Source organism: Mirounga angustirostris, unplaced genomic scaffold, assembly GCF_029215605.1.
Source record: "Mirounga angustirostris isolate CCGP_5_RB_7025 unplaced genomic scaffold, mMirAng1.0.hap1 SCAF_3, whole genome shotgun sequence".
Taxonomy (NCBI): domain Eukaryota; kingdom Metazoa; phylum Chordata; class Mammalia; order Carnivora; family Phocidae; genus Mirounga; species Mirounga angustirostris.
Window position 1 is genome coordinate 11,746,736 of NW_026991711.1, and position 13,953 is coordinate 11,760,688.

General features: G+C 36.5%; 1 protein-coding gene across 1 annotated transcript in view; it reads right to left on the bottom strand.

The window, feature by feature from the left end:
- Positions 1-791: 791 nt before the first annotated feature.
- TM9SF2 (transmembrane 9 superfamily member 2) overlaps positions 792-13,953 on the bottom strand; it is a 58,657-nt gene continuing 45,495 nt past the window's right edge. The window contains exons 13-17 of the mRNA XM_045869656.3: positions 11,603-11,762; positions 10,086-10,237; positions 8,905-9,016; positions 5,295-5,466; positions 792-1,486 (exon numbers count right to left, since the gene is read on the bottom strand). Of these exons, the coding sequence (XP_045725612.1) occupies positions 1,419-1,486; positions 5,295-5,466; positions 8,905-9,016; positions 10,086-10,237; positions 11,603-11,762 (664 nt within the window). The 3' untranslated portion in view covers positions 792-1,418. The remainder of the gene's footprint in view (positions 1,487-5,294; positions 5,467-8,904; positions 9,017-10,085; positions 10,238-11,602; positions 11,763-13,953) is intronic.

Below are 13,953 nucleotides of genomic sequence, written 5' to 3' on the forward strand. Positions count from 1 at the left end.
AAGCAGACTCCCGGCTAAGCAGGGAGCCTGAGGGGTGGGGGAGGGGAGGGGCCTCGATCCCAGGACTGTGGCATCATGACCTGAGCTGAAGGCAGATGCTTAACCCACTGAACCACCCAGGTACCCCAGAAAGTTATTTCTTAACTTTTAAGAAATCAAACTGTGAAATCCAAGTGAAGACAATGTAATCATAAAGAGGGAGATTTGCTAGTCATTGCTAATGCATAAACAAATACTGAGTTAAAAAAACTAAAAATGGGGCACCTGGGTGACTCAGTCGGTTGGGATTCTAACTCTTGATTTCAGCTCAGGTCATGATCTCAGGGTCTGCGTCAGGCTCCCCACTGGGCCTGAAGCCTTCTTAAAATTCTCTCCCTCTCCTTCTGCCTCTCTCTGCAGTCCTCCCTCCCTGCTCATGCTCTCTCTCTAAAAAATAATAATGATTGAGATTTTTATTAAAAAATAAAAAATACTGTATTTTGAAAAACAGGTCAAAAATATAAAATCCTCAATGGCAATGTAGTGAGGCTAACAGTTAACTACTAGACTTACATCATTTATCTGGCTAGATGTGCACAACTAAAATTTCTATTACTGCCTAATAATGAAAATCTCAGATTTATCACAAAGCCCAAGAGACTGGAATTTCATTTAGATCAACCAAGAAAGTGTTACATGAACAAAAATCAGTAAAATCTGATAAAACAGTATACACCATTTTAAAATACCATTAGTAAACAGATTTGTTTATAGACTCTCCTTGAATATACAATAGGTAATGATGCAGTGAAGACGTTTTTACAATATTTATTAAGATAACAAATTTATAAATTGAAAGACTCAGAGGCACATAGTTTAAAAGGCCAATACCATGGGAATAATGAAGTCAACACAGAGAAGAAGATATGAACAGTTACAACCAATACAAGATTTTTTTTTTAAAAGCCACATCCCCCCAATAAACACATCATATGAATCATCCTTCAAAATTACCATGATAAAAAGTTATTTCCTTCAAAGAAAAATAATTCTTTCCACCTACCGAGCCTAGAAAATCCTATTTACAATGAACTGTCCTGCATTTCATCAGTACTGTTTCATATGGCCTCCTCTATTCTGCCATTAAAAGTATTGAAAATTTTATAGCTATTGTATTTACAAATGCACATAATATTTAAATTTGCTCTTCATTGAGAACAACTGAATATATACTTAATCAAATCACATTACAAATGTTTTAGTGTTGAAAACACATTTTGTGGTGACAGGTGTACGGGAAGAGGTGTATTTAGAATTATGTTGTTTCTGAAGGATTACTAGGCCAATAAGTCTGATAAAACTCAAGGTAGTCACAAAAACAGGTCTTTGTTGATGAAGAATTTAATTTATTTCTGTTTTAACTGGACACACTGGCTTCTTCAGTCAACCTTCACCACACTGTATATTTTGGTAACAAACCAAAAGCATGCAAAGAAGCCAATTGTTCCTATAAAAGAAAAAACAAAAATAAACACTTTCCAGAGGAAATTTCATAATTTACCAAAAACACAGACTTAAAATGATTGGTTCCTTTAAAAAAAAGCCACAAAACTATAAACTCTTACCAGGAATATACCATAGATCCATAAGCTTTTTTGAAAAATATACAACTATCTCAAATCAAATTTTTTTACAGAAACAGGACTTTTAATACTTTAAGATTACCTAAGCTTTCCATAATACATTCTTTTCCTTATTACATGCAAGAAACCTGAAATTAAAAGATGGATAGGATACCAATTTTCCTTTCCTATTTAAGAATATTTTATCACAAAATGGAAAACTGCTATTAAAATTAATTCAAGGTACGACATGAATAGCTTAAACAGAATATCAGATTCATAAAATAATCAAATGGGGATATTTTCTAAGTATAGTTATTGGGAATTATCAGTTTCCAAAGAACTACAATAAAACTAAACTCAGAAAGTTTTTACAAAGTGTTGAAAGTGATAAATTAGGATAATAAAAAGATGCACCCCCACTGAATATGAGAGGTGGCGTGCTGTCAAAGGACAGAGCAGCTCTGTCAGGACTGTGTGCATTATCCTCGGACTAGTCAACGGAAATCTCCAAGCCCATTTCTTATTAAAACAGAGATAATCTGGGGGCGCCTGGGTGGCTCAGTTAAGCGTCTGTCTTTGGCTCAGGTCATGATCTCAGGGTCCTGGGATCGAGCCCCGCATCGGGCTACCTGCTCGGCGGGAGGCCTGCTTCTCCCTCTCCCACTCCCCTTGCTTGTGTTCCCTCTCTCGCTGTGTCTCTCTCTGTCAAATAAATAAAATCTTAAAAAAAAAAAAAAAATCTTTAAAATAAAATAAAATAGGGGCGCCTAGGTGACTCAGTCGGTTAAGCATCTGCCTTTGGCTCAGGTCATGATCCCAGGGTCCTGGGATCGAGCCCCGCATCGGGCTCCCTGCTCGGCGGGAGTCTGCTTCTCCCTCTCCTCCCTGCTTGTGCTCTCTCTATCTCTGTCACTTATCTGTCTCTCTCTCAAATAAATAAAAGCTTTTTAAAAAATAAATAAAATTAATAAAACAGAGATAATTTCATCTGCCCTATATAGAGTAAATGAGATGATTCATGAAAAAAGGTATGCTTTGGTTTTCAAGTACCTTCATCAGTCTAGATTCCAAAAAATTTGAATCCTAGACAGGTGACAAAAATGAGGATCAGTTAAGTAAATGTCTAATGGCCACATGGCTGGCTGGTAGGCAGGATCAAAATGCAAATTCACTTTTTCTGACTTCAAGTACAGTGCTATTTTAAACCTTACCAACCATGCTTAGATTTACTAAACAAATTCAGAGACTCCGTTTTGCAAAAGAATATTTACTAAATTGTGAACTGCTTACCATATTTTTTAAAACTGGGAATTTTTCCAGAATTACCCCCTGAGAATATAAGTCTAAGTGCTGAAGAACACAGAAGGGGATATACATATCCTTGTGTAAGCTTTATATATGAAGTTCCAATGTTTTCACCACTGTTTTAAATATAAGACAAAGAAAAAGTATTAAAGGGGATTTTCTAAGTCAAGAGACTATGGGATGTTACCATACATGCCCCTAAAATGTGCCAGTCACTGTGTGTTTTGGAGGACATAAAAATACACCTTTTGGATATTCAAAAGTAAGGTTTGTGAAGAGGCTGGGGCTATTTTAGAAAAGTAATGGTGAAAACATAAATGTGTTTAAACAATCTTATGCTTACCAAGAACTTCAAGATAATAAGATATTTAAAGACGAGAAAATACACTTATCACCATATTTGGCAACCTTAGGTTTTGTTCTTAACAAAATACTTTTAGTATTTTATTTTGTTTTTAATATGGGATAAATATAATGTACATAATGAAAGTGGCATCTTTCCTTATGTGACAGAAGCATTGTTTTGTTTTGTAAAACAGACTGACTTCAGTAACATGGTGGTTTGGAGTATTGAAGTAAATACAGATGTATCCCACTTTAGAAACATGCAAGATACTCAAAGAGCTCACCACTCCCCTGTAGAGAGAATCTTTCCCATAAAGTAAAATACACCAAAAGTTATTGGTTAAACTGGTTGATTAATTTGAGGTGGCTCCCAAATTTGGATTATGAAGTTTTACTCTGAATAAAAAAATTATGACACTAAAAATCAAGAACATTAAAGTTTTAGGTGTTGGTTAAACTATCTATCACATGCCTGGAAAAAACGAGACATTCACTAAGATCACTACTTTGTGTGTAGGCAAGGAATAAATTATTCTATATATGCACTTACGGACACACGGATACAGATGCACAAAAACAGTAATTCCTTGTTTCATAGGCTACCTCTGCTTTACAGACTACTAATTAAGATTTATGGCTGTGGACCTATCTTAGCTAACACATGGCGCCACGATAAACACCCCCCTCCCCCCATACACCTATCCCACTCTGTCTGACCAATGACCTGGAATACAGAATCAGAGTTAAGAGCCTGAAGTTCATTCTACGCTGATACAGCAACAGGGAATTTCAAACCCTACCTAATACTCTCAAATGTTAACAGATGACTAAAAAATAGAACAGTTCTAATTTATTTTTAATTCCCTCTTCCTTTTCAGATCCTATACTTCCTCACAGAGCATGCAACACAATCCAAGATAAAATTTTAGATGCACTTTTTTTGTGAAAAAGAAAGGTCCCACAACTTCTTTTTTTTTAGTTTGGTTATTCTATAAATGTTTACCAAGCAACTACTCTAAGGGCTCTAAGATGCAGAAAACTTTTATCTAGTGAACAGATAAGACACACATATGTAACAAATACCAATACAGTTTCCCACCTAGGTACTTGGATTTTATTTTATTTATTTATTTATTTATTTTTAAAGATTTTATTTATTTATTTGACAGAGAGAGACACAGCGAGAGAGGGAACACAAGCAGGGCGAGTGGGAGAGGGAGAAGCAGGCTCCCCGCAGAGCAGGGAGCCCGATGTGGGACTCGATCCCGGGACCCTGGAATCATGACCTGAGCCGAAGGCAGTCGCTTAACCAACTGAGCCACCCAGGCGCGCCGGTACTTGGATTTTAAAGTGGAGATATAAACCTGTAGTTTAAAACTTCTGGAATAAGGAGTGTTCTATGATTGTGTTTTCTTTCTTTCCTTTTTTTTTTTTTTAAAGATTTTATTAATTTATTTGACAGAGAGAGACACAGTGAGAGAAGGAACACAAGCAGGGGGAGAGGGAGAAGCAGGCCTCCCTTGGAGCAGGGAGCCCGATGTGGGGCTCGATCCCAGGACCCTGGGATCATGACCTGAGCCGAAGGCAGATGCTTAACGACTGAGCCACCCAGGTGCCCCTGATTGTGTTTTCTTGATGACATTTTTCTCAAGCTCATCTTGACTTCACCCCGTCAATTTCTACTTATCCCTAAAATGAGGTAGCTAAAGCTTTTTACCCTACCTCTGAAACGAGCTTGAGAAAGACTGTACCATTAAGAGGTTACCAGGGGAAAACTTTGGGCAGGTGTGGGTCCAGGTACCCCTGGGCTGGTAGCACAACAATGGAGCCTGTCTAGCCTTCCTTTAGGTTCAGTCCCCTCACTTTTGGTTTACTGACATCCACCTCACAGCATAGCAGATCAAATAATGCTTAGCTGCACGGAGGGCTAAATACAGGAGTGCTGAGTAGTAGAAGCCTTCATGGATTTATAAAAGGAAAATACTTATAAATAATTTGCCTATGAACTTGTTAACTAAAACCAATCACTTTAATTCTTACCTGTAAAAAGAAAGAAGATCAAAACCATTATCATGGTATAGCCAAAGTACAGAATTGTACTTGCTGTTCCTGTGATCTGCAGTTTTGAAAAGAAGTAGTGTATTGCATATATTAAGAAATAAACTGCAGTAAAGCCACTGGTAAGGAATGAACGCCACTGCCAATGATAATCCTAGGTAGAAAAGAAAAAAAGAACAGGAATTACTTTCCAGCTAATAGATAACATGTAGCTGAACAGAGTTAACAAAGCAAACACAGCTAAGTGAAAGAGCCTCCAAACCTAATTTTTGCTATCATTTCCAGTCTCTTTCCCCTACTGAACTTTGCCCATTTCCCTCCTCACTAAAGATGCTAAGAACCATCCTTTACTTTTGGGGGAGCTACTTAAATACTGGCTAAAATCGTGTTGGAAAATCTTTTTTTTTTTTTTAAATTTTATTTACTTATTTGACAGAGAGAGAGAGAGCGAGCGAGCACAAGCAGGGGGAGCAGCAGGCAGAGGGAGAGGGAGAAGCAGGCTCCCCGCCAAGCAGGGAGCCCAACGCAGGGCTCGATCCCAGGACCCTGGGATCATGACTGGAGCTGAAGGCAGAGGCTTAACCGACTGAGCCTGTCAGGTGCCCCTGAAAAATCTTAAACGGTTTATGTACTTTAAAATGTACTCTTCCCAAAGAAAAGCAATGTACAAGAGCTTACTTACATAGTTCAAAATTAATATTACTTATCTTATAGTCTGGTCAACTCTATATTAGGAAGACTATTATCCTATGAAGGCCTGGTTGAACCTATTTTCAGTTATTACTAACAAAATTTAAACAAGGTCGATTTTTAAAACAGCTCTTCTTACTTTTACATAAAGTAGCTTATCGCTTAGCAGGAGATCTTAAAAAAAATACTTCACTCTTTCCTACCCCTTGGAGTATGTGAAAAATAAATATACTTAAAAAGCATACCAGCACAAATGAGAAAATCTTAAGGAATCCACACACAGAAACTACTATAGCAAATAAATTCAGCAAGTTGCAGGGTACAAGACTGAAATGAAAATCAGCTATGTTTTTATATACTAACAAGGAACAATCTGAAAAGGAAATTTAAAAAATAATTCTATTTACAACAGCATCCAAAAAAATAAAATACCTAGGAACAAATTCAACCAAGGATGTGAAAGACTTATATACTGAAAACTACAAAACATCGGTAAAAAAAAAAAACGGAAGATGACTGAAATAAATGGAAAGACATCCCATGTTCATGGACTGGAGGACTTAATACTGTTAAGATGGCAATACTCTCCTAAAAATCTCACAGATTCAATGCATTTCCTATCAGAATTCCAACCACCTTTTTTGCAAGAAAGGAAAAGCTGATCCCAAATTCATATGAAATTTCAAAAGGTCCTGAGTAGCCAAAATAATCTTCACAAAAGAACAAAATGGGAGGGCCTACCCTTCCCAATTCCAGAATTTCCTACAAAGCTATGGTAATCAAAACAGTGTGGTACTGGCATAAGGATAGCATATATACCACTGGAATAGAATTGATTGAGAATCCAGATATAAATCCATACACCTATGGCCAATGGATTTTCCACAAGGTTACAAGACCATTCAGTGAAGAAAGAATAATAGTCTCCTTAACAAATGGTACTGGAAAAACTGAATATCCAACATGCAAAGGAATGAGGTGGATTCCTAACTAATTACCATAACGAAAAATTAACTCAAAATGGATCAATGACCCAAATATATAAGCTGAAACCATACACTCAGAAAAAAAATATAGAGGTAAATTTTCATTGCCTTGGATTTAGCAATGAATTCTTAGATACGGCAACAAAAGAAAAAAATAGATAAATCAGACTTTATCAAAATTAAAAACTTGCGTAAAGGCCATTATCAAGTAAAAAATACAACCTACAATATACAAATATTTGCAAATATATTCTCTAATTGATCTGATAAAGGTCTCGTATTCAGTATTCGGAATATATACAGAACTCTTACAACTCAACAAAAAGATGAACTACCCAGTTCATAAATGGGCAAAAGATCTGAATAGACATTTCTCCAAACAAGATACACAGATGGCCAACAAGCACAAAAAGATGCTCAACTGGGAAATGAAAATCAAAACCACAATATGTAGATACCACTTCACACCTACTAGGATGGCTAGAGTTAAAAAAAAAAAAAAAAAAAAAGGAAAATAGCAAGTGTAGAAGGATGTGGAGAATTAGAACCCTTGTGCATTGCTGGTAGGAATACAAAATGGTACAGCCACTGTGAAAAACAGTTTGGTGGTTCTGCAAAAAGTTAAAGAATTATCATATGACTCAGCGATTCCACTCCTACATATATACCCCAAAGAACTGAAAACTGGTACTCAAACAAGTTTTTTTTTTTTTTTTTAAAGATTTTATTTATTTATTTGACAGAGAGAGACACAGCGAGAGAGGAGATACAAGCAGGGGGAGTGGGAGAGGGAGGAGCAGGCTTCCCGCGGAGCAGGGAGCCCGATGCGGGGCTCGATCCCAGGACCCTGGGACCATGACCTAAGCCGAAGGCAAACGCTTAACGACTGAGCCACCCAGGCGCCCCTCAAACAAGTATTTGTACATGAATGTTCAGAGCAGCACTATACTCAATAGCCAAAAGGTGGAAACAAACCTGATTTCCATCAACAGATGAATGGATAAATAAATTGGGATATATCTATACAATGGAATATTATTCAGCTATAAAAAGGAACAAAGTACTGAATCTTAAAAAGATTTTGCTAAAGTAAAAGAAGCCAGACACAAAAGGCCACGTATCATAGGATTCCATTTATATGAAATGTCCAGAACAGGTAAATCTCTAGACAGAAAGCAGACTGGTGATTGCCAGGGTCTTGTAGGGAGAGGAGAATGGGAAGTAACTGCTTAATAGGTATGAGGTTTTATTTAAGGGTGATGAAAATATTTCAGAACTAGAAAGAGGTAGTAGTTACACAACACTGTAAATGAATGTAGTAAGTGCCCTGAACGGTTCACTTTGAAATGGTTAATTTTAAGTTATGTGAATTTAACATTAAAAAAAAAAGCACCTCAAGTTTAATAAAGTTAGATTTGACCTCCTGTATAGACAGTAACTATGAAAGAATGATTTAATACAACCCAGACCTCTAAAAATTAATTCTACATAAGAATGTCATCATTTTGCCATGAATATAATTCATTATACTGTAATTGCCGAAATGTTTCAATGTATTTTTCCACTTGAAAATGTTTACTAAATTTTCAGTCTAGAAATATCTATATTTCATAAAGAATATTAATTTTTAATTTAGACATTTAAAAACTCAAAAATGAAAATTCAGCATAATGTGCTATTCTCAGAAAATTAAAAATTTATAAATTTAAGCTCTAAATAAATAAAAATATACTGAACTGAGATACTATCTTCATCCATTCCTAAAGAGGGCTACATTTGATTTAGGAATACAGGTCAATTTCTATCTTAATAAACACATATTTACAGAAATTATTTCAATTAATAGTATTCAAAGTTGCTTTATGCCAAAATTATAAACCCTTTCTACAAATTAAGTGAATATTGCTAATACATACCTCTGCACATAGGTGGAAATAGCAAAGAAGTATAGTTGCTTCTGAACATGTAATCACCAAAATGATAAACACCAGAAATAAGAAGCCAAACATGTAATACATCTGGTGGGACCTATAACAAACATATCAAGATTAAACTATAAACATTTTCTCTTTGACACAGTAAATAACACAATCTTTTCACATTCCCTGAACTGGGAAATGTTTGCTTTTTGTCCCAACTAATCAAAGACAACAAATTCTCACAGGTGTAGACAGTGATGGAGTAGGGGTGGGACAGGGAGAGGAAAGGATACGGCGATGTCATTGGACTCTGCCTTCTCACTCAAGTTGAACCTGAAACTCTTATTCAAATATGCTTAGTCTAATTGTCTACCGGTGAGTCAGGTTAAGTTCAATAAAAAATTAATGGACAGGCAGAGCCAAAGTAAAAAAGGTTCCTTTTGGTACGTATTGTTTCTTATTGTGACAGAAACAGCTGAACTGTGAAAATGCTATAACAGTCGGGAAGGAAAGATGCATCATCACTAAAAAGTTCAAATTCAGCTCTGACTTTATGCTACTGCAAACCTTGGGACCTGTTGTCACATGTCAATGTGACCCAATAAGGATGATACACGGCGGTGTACACACCCTCATACTAGACTGGCTCAAAATTAGCACCATGAGCTTCTCCATGCAAGTAAGAAATCAGAGAATGAAGGAAACCTGGGATTAGCAAGAACTCTGAAGGTCACCACCCTTCTCCCAGCGCTTGCTCGAATCCCCTTTATACATGGGCTCAGAGTGTCTCCTCTCTGAAACAGTACAGATTACTTACTGAAGAACAGAGGTTTGGAGAGACAGGTTAATTTTCTATTACACAGGAGCTATGTGACACAAATAAATTACTTAACATCCAAAGCTTCACCTCTGTCCCTCTAAAATGGGGATAATACCCACCTCATAGAGGTCTGAGAATCAAGAGAATTAATAATAACTCAATTAATAATAGCTGTTATCACTATTATTCCTTTTCTCACATGGAAAAGATAAAATAACCTTTTGGCTCTTAAGATTTTTGATTATTGGAGAACAGTTTACCTTTATAAGATACAAACAGTCATCAAGAGAAACAAAAAGAGAAAGCTCATACTACACATAAGGGTAAAGGGAATAAGAAGACTTCACACTTAGCTTACCAGATACTATTCAGAATGAAGAAAAGCTGTATAAAGATGCAGCCAAAGGGTAAAATCCCTCCCATGATAATACCAGGCAACGGCTTTGTGTAGAAGGACTGCTCAGGAATCTGACGTGGAATCTGATTGGTTCGAACTGGGTGTTCAATGGCCTTCAGTAAAATAAAGAAAGCATTCATAATTATAATCTATTTTAAAAATTCTTCTCTATTATTAGACTATTTGCCTGCTTTTTTCTCAGCTTCCATGCCGACACCATTGGCAATACAAGTCTACTTAAGTCATCAAACTGAAATCTGCATTTAGAAGCAATGACCCAACCACTGTTAGTACAATATTCAGTCTGTCTACTGAAGCAGGCCACCACTGTTTCCAGCAGCTATCCGCTAATGGCTTTAGATAAAGTAAGAAATACATAGAAGGAGATAATATCGTACTTAAAAATAATAGTTAAGACAAAGCAAAGGTTTTCCCTTTTAATTATATACTTGTAAGAAATCAGCTGGTTCTGAAATTATTGTCAATGTATTTTTATTTGGAGACGGGCAATGTCATCTTTATTAAAATAGCTCAATTCTACTAAGACTTAGGAACACAAAGGCAAAAATGAATGGCTACATGAAGCTTTATGACCATAAGCTACTGATAATGTTTTCCCTTTTATAACACATGACATGGTAGTATAAAAATAAGTGAAACCTAAAGTACCTAAAACATAGCTGAGGGGAAAAATGGGTACATATGTAGAAATTCATTTTCTTGCAAAAATTGCAAAAACATACTTCTACAGTTTCTGTGATGATACATCAAAAACTTAAAATTTGGTATTCTCATGGAGATGATACTTCTGTGGACTAAATTATTTTACAGATATACATATATATGTGTACAGGTAGCGAACCATCATGTCCTTCTTCAGTGTTTATATTTTTAATAGGCATATTTTCAGAATTTCAAGTACTTACTTACCTATGTAATTAAAAAAATTTTAGGGGCACCTAGGTGGCTCAGTCAGTTAAGTGTCTGCCTTCAGCTCAGGTCATGATCCCAGGGTCCTGGGATTGAGCCCCACCTCAGACTCCTTGCTCTGCAGGGAGCCCGCTTCTCCCTCTCCTCCCCACTTGTATTCTCTCACCGTCTCTCCTTCTCTCTCTAATAAATAAATAAAATCTTTTTTTTTTTTAAGATTTTTTTTTATTTATTTGAGAGAGAGAATGAGAGACAGAGAGCATGAGAGGGAGGAGGGTCAGAGGGAGAAGCAGACCCCCCCGCTGAGCAGGGAGCCCGATGTGGGACTCGATCCCGGGACTCCAGGATCATGACCTGAGCCGAAGGCAGTCGCTTAACCAACTGAGCCACCCAGGTGCCCAATAAATAAAATCTTAAAAAAGATTTATATATCCTTTTTTAAAAGACATATATTCTTTTTTCAAAGACACTTTTCTATCTTGTAAGGTGGCATATGCTAAATTCCTTAGCTGAAATTTATTTGAATAAATTAACACCTATAAACTTACATTCTTCTTAAAACCGAAGTATGCACCAATAAATGTTAGAGGCACAGATATGCAAAACCAAAGAGCCAATATGGCAACCAGTGTTCCAAAAGGAATAGCTGCTGAAGATCCTTCTCCCCAGAGAATCAGATTCATTATAAAGAAGTCAGCAAATACAATCCTGAAAGACACAACAGGCTTTTGGGTAAAACTTGAGTCAGAAGCAAATGATACAGTACCAATCATATGTAATTAATATTATAATTTCTGTGTTATATACAAAGAAAATGAAATTTCTGAATAATGGGGTACATGAATTTAAAACTTCACTAGAAATTGCCAAATTGCTTTCCAGATTTTTCCGCCTGACTTAAACTCCCACCAGCAGTTTATGAAAGTTACCTTTTCACATATTTTATCATGCCTTGGATTGTCAAGTTTGTTGTTTTAATCTGCATTTCCTGTTGACAACTGCCGCTGAGCATCTTGTGCTTGTTGGCTTTATAGGTATTATTTCTGTGACTTGCTGGTTACATCTACTGCTCATTTTTCATTTCGGTTGTACATTTTTTCCAGCTTATAGATGTGAGTTATTTATGTATTCCAGCTACTAATAATTCCTTGTTAAATATCTTGTTTTCCCAGTTTATAGCTTTTTATGGACCCAAACAAGTGAACGTGTATACTAAATTTCCCTTCAGTCCTTCTTCAATGAGTACCTTTTTAAAAACATGGCTGTAATCATACTGTAATTGTTTCTACATTCCCCACAGTTTTTAATGTGATCAGCCATTAATTTTTCCCTTTATCCTTTGTGTACTTTAAGAGAAGAAAAGTCTTTCCTAACCTGGGATCATGATGACACTCTTCTATATTTTCTTCTAATCGTTATGCCCGTTACATTTAGACTGCACCTGGAACTGATTGTGTGTGACTGGTAGGAAGAGAGTTTCTCCCTTCATTTAGACAATTTTACCAGCATCATCTAACACTTCCCCTCCTCTGGTTTGTGATGCCACATCTAGCATGAAGGTTTTCTGTGGCTAATACTCCTGTAAATAGAATCCTCTTCCCATACAACTACAACTACCATTAAAACATTAAATTTGCTATTGGTAGTATTCAGGATCTTAGAATATTAGCTGATACCTAGCCATACTGCCAAACTCTTTTAATTCTCTATGTTTTATAGTTGAAATTTGTTGATGTTCTCTGTATACAAATTATATCACAAATATTTTTATTAATATAAGGAAGCATTTCTTTCTCTATTAAATTCTTTTTAAATATGGAAACAATGTTTAATAATATCAAATGCCATTTTGTTGTGTCTACTGTAATAATTATATGCAGGTGTTTACATAAAATTACATGAATTAATTTCGTGTCATTAAGTGGTACTTTTTTCATTAAAGATTTTTATTTATTTATTTATTTATTTATTTATTTATTTTGGGGGAGGGAGGGAGAGGGAGAGCAGGAGCCCAGGGGGAGGGGCAGAGGGAGAAGGATGCGGGACTCAATCCCAGGACCCTGAGCCAAAGGCAGACGCTTAACTGACTGAGCCACCCAGGTACCCCATTAAATGGTACTTCTTTTCTTAGGTGAACACCAATTCTCCCTGTCCCCTTGGGTTCTTGGTGCACTCTTATGCTCTTTTCTTCTCTCTCCCTCTCTCATTACCTCACCATCCTTCTGGTGAACACTTACTTCTAAGGGTAGGATGAAGAAGATAAATCAAAGAAGGGCTGATCAGAGGTATAAAAGAACTGGCTTAGGATAATTTCTATAAAGCCAAAAAAGAAAGGCGTTTCAAGGAGAAAGTATCCCAATCTTAGATAATAATGTAGAAAGAGTGAAGACAGAGAAAATGATTTCTAGATTTAGAAATGGGAATGTTGTGGGGGCACCTGGGTGGCTCAGTCGTTAAGCGTTTGCCTTCAGCTCAGGTCATGATCTCAGGGTTCTGGGATCGAGCCCCGCATCGGGCTCCCTGCTCCATGGGGAGCCTGCTTCTCCCTCTCCCACTCCCCCTGCTTGTGTTCCCTCTCTCTGTGTCTCTCTCTGTCAAATAAATAAATAAAATCTTTAAAAAAGAAAAAGAAAAAGAAATGGGAATGTTGTTGGTAACCTTTGAGAAAAGTTTTCACTAAAGTGATGGGGAAGACAGACTGATGATGTGGATTTACACTGTAAATGTATGCTGAGAAGAAAGGAATGTAGAATATTTTTTCAAGGCAATTTGTTGGGAACGTAAAAGAAATATGATAGAGGGAAAAATGCTTATGAGAAGAAACTCTTTGTAGGATTTGGGAGGCCTAAGTATATTTGTAGGAAAGGAGATGAAACACATGAACAGAACGTACAGAAAG